The sequence below is a fragment of the Atta colombica genome, unplaced genomic scaffold, assembly GCF_001594045.1.
Source record: "Atta colombica isolate Treedump-2 unplaced genomic scaffold, Acol1.0 scaffold126, whole genome shotgun sequence".
NCBI lineage: Eukaryota > Metazoa > Arthropoda > Insecta > Hymenoptera > Formicidae > Atta > Atta colombica.
Window position 1 is genome coordinate 6,985,172 of NW_017259213.1, and position 3,168 is coordinate 6,988,339.

The following is a 3,168-nucleotide window of genomic DNA, read 5'->3' on the forward strand; positions in this document are numbered from 1 at the left end:
TGTGTGTGTGTGTGTGTGTGTGTGTGTGTGTGTGTGTGTGTGTGTGTGTGTGTGTGCGTGCGTGCGCGTGTATGTGTGAGATAATCGACAGGTAAATTACAACTTAGACTCAATATAATCATAATAGTCCGCATAGGAAAAAACGTCGCTGTAAAAAGATATTTTAATTTCATTACATACGTAGAGTCCATCTTCATTCTTCACATACATCGCGAGAGTCGAAGCGAAGAAATGATAGTATTACGTTATGGGGACGTTACGGAAGTTACGTCTTCCGTCATCGAGGTATTAATCGAGAAAATAACTAACATAACTTACGTAACAATACAACTAGAGTCGGCTTACCCGATGCCTGTTGCTGGTAGTAATTGCACTCCGTGCACGTTGTGGAGGACGCGGACGCGCGGCCACGTTGCTCCGTCTCGTTGGCGATCTCGCTGTCGGAGCACACGTCTTTGTAACCTTCCGGCGGGCTAAGTGTTTCCTGCTGCTGCTGATCGTGCCGCGGCGGCGGCGGTGGCGGCGGAACTACGGTTCCGCTCTCCTCCTGGGAATCCGCGGTAGTAGTCTCCTTTGTCCGACGTCCTTTCGTCGCGTCCGCATCCACTCGCTCGTTCTTCGTGTCCTTCCTTTCCTGCACCGAGGTGGCCGTTGTCGCCGCAGCCGCGGCCACTATCTTCTCCACCTTTCCGTCGACGTTCCCCTCCTCATCTTCCTCCTCTTCCTCCCGCTCCTCCTCCTCGTCCTCTTCCTCCTCGCCGTCATCGGCTTCCTCCTCATCCTCCTCCTCATCCTCCTCCGTTTGCATGTCCTCGCGACCCTGCTGACTCTTTCCGCGGGTCCCTCCACCGCGATGATCTCCTCGTACGGCGTTTTCGCAGAACGTCTGTTCTACACCCCTCGTCATCTCGCCGCCGTATCTACCGTTGCCGGTGCCGGTGCCGGTGCCGGTGCCGGCGCCGATGCCGAAGTGCAGGTTCAATTCCGCCCGGCACTCCTTGCAGTTACCTAGTCGCATGAACTCGTGCTCCTGGTAACAGCAGTCGCAATCCTCCTCGTAATCGGCGCAGCACTCCTCCTTTATCAGTATTATGTAATCCGCCGCGAAGAACTCGTTCAGCTTCTCGTTGATCACCACTCGATGCTTCTGCGACTTCGCCTTGGTCTGGCCTGGTTTCTTCAGCAGCGACTTGAGCGTCTTCGCCGCCGGTTCTGCCGGATGTTGTTTATTGCCGTGTTCCTTCATTGTTAAGGTTTTTTTCTGCTTTCTCTTTCTCTTTTTATCTTTCTCTCTCTCTCTCTCTCTCTCTCTCTCTCTCTCTCTCTCTCTCTCTCTTGTTTATTTCTTTCCTTTTCACTCTCTTTCTTTCCGCCCTTCAGTAATGTCATTCACTTATACCGACATGTTATACATCCTTCCATTGTATACTCCCATAGTCCTTGCAGGTCTCGCCCCTTAGGACAATACAGCGAGCGCTGTACCCTTTTTTTTTCCTTTCTCTCTCTCTCTCTCACTCTGCCCCGTCCTTACCACCGCCACCTGTGCTGTGGCTTCCTACCTATCCCTTGCGCTCGCGTTCCCACGGCGGCGAAGCGCGTTACACACTTTCTTGCGCGCGGCCAACGATATCCCACCTGTCTACACGCCGCCGTTATCGTTTATCAACCGTCCGACAACCCTGTCGTTGTTCGCATCGGCCATCGACACGCATGAATCGGCCGACGTTAAGTCATCCTGCCGATGTGCGGCCGCAACATCCCTCCTTCAGCGGCGTAATGATCGATGAACCCCCGCGAAGATCACATGCTTCGACTCGGTTGATTCTCTCCCCTGTGATGATCACTGAGCTACCAATTCTCGATCACCGTCGTCGTCGTTGTTGTAGAGATGCACGTGCTCCTTTTAGTGAACGCGACGCGCGTTCGCGTCTCGCGTTGCGTGCGCGAGGAAGTCAGTCCGGCGAAGGCCGTGCGCTTATTGATCGAGGTATGCTGGAGCTTTTCTTCATCTCGCGAATATAATCGTACTGTTTCTCCGCGTCTGCCGATGTTCTCCGACGTTCGTGAATTCGTCGGGACGAGGAGAACGGCCGGCCCGCTCGTGGAAGATCCCCCCCGATTACCTTGGCAGAGTCTCAAGGTTACTATAATGATAAGTCGCGGTGCGATCACGGTGGTCCATTGAGATCGAGACGATCGTGGACGTGAAAACTATTTCGACGATTCCGCGCCGCGCAAATTCTCGAGGAAAATCCTTGAATTTCGTTGCAGCGCGGCCGTCCAAAACGTCGTTGCTTTCCGCTAGACGGATTCCGCGGCGGCGAAGCGGAACGTCGCGAGGATTCCCGATTAGTCGAGTCCAACTGCGGTCGCCGTTTCACTCGCGTTTCCTGCAATTATCCCCGAATCCCTCTATTTTCTCTCTCCCTCTCTCCCTTTCTCTCTCTCTCTCTCTCTCTCTCTCTCTCTCTCTCTCTTTCTCTTTATTGCTTTCTCGCTCTCTCGTCTCGCCCTCGAGTCCTCGTTTTAGCACCTTTCACGACGCGAATTATAACGTGCGCGCGTAAGCGACCGCCTCTCTCTCTCTCTCTCTCTTTTCCTCCTTTTCTCTCTTTCTCTCGCTTTCTCTCTCTCTCTCTCTCTCTCTCTCTCTCTCTCTCTCTCTCTCTTTCTCCCTTTCGCGACGTCCCCGTTTATCGATTTCGCGTGACGAATGTCGAGAAGACCATCGACGCACGCGACACGACTCCGCGATCGGTCCGTCGCTGCTCGCGACCGCCGTTGTACTACTGCTTTACGAAGCCGATCACTCCGAGCGGGCTTCCCTCCACCGCTGAAGGAATTACGCTCTGGAGTAATGTGAGTTCATCGGTGGGACGGTCGCACGCGACCGTGCTCGCGTTTCTTTTCCCATCCCATCATCGTCGTCGTCGTCGTTGTCGTTGTCGAGGTTCCTCTCGAGCGAAGATGATCCATGCGAGACAAACACAGGAAGATCAATGAAAACGGAGCAGCCTCGTTTGCTCCGGTCACACGACTAGTATTCCTCTATGAGCGACGTCGGTCAGCGAGCGTGTCGTTCGTGACGCGCCGACCGAGACTGCTACCGTCACTACTGCCGTTGCCACCGCCGCCGCTGCCGCCGTCGCCGTCGTCGTCGTCGTCGCT

The 3,168-nt window shown here is 54.5% G+C and overlaps 1 protein-coding gene across 1 annotated transcript in view; it reads right to left on the reverse strand.

Moving 5' to 3' along the window:
* The window catches only part of LOC108684177, a 12,046-nt gene extending 9,572 nt beyond the window's left edge, over positions 1-2,474 (reverse strand). Inside the window, exon 1 of the mRNA XM_018188336.1 lies at positions 346-2,474. Coding sequence (XP_018043825.1) covers positions 346-1,246 — 901 coding nt within the window. The 5' untranslated portion in view covers positions 1,247-2,474. The remainder of the gene's footprint in view (positions 1-345) is intronic.
* Between the last annotated feature and the right edge of the window lie 694 nt (positions 2,475-3,168).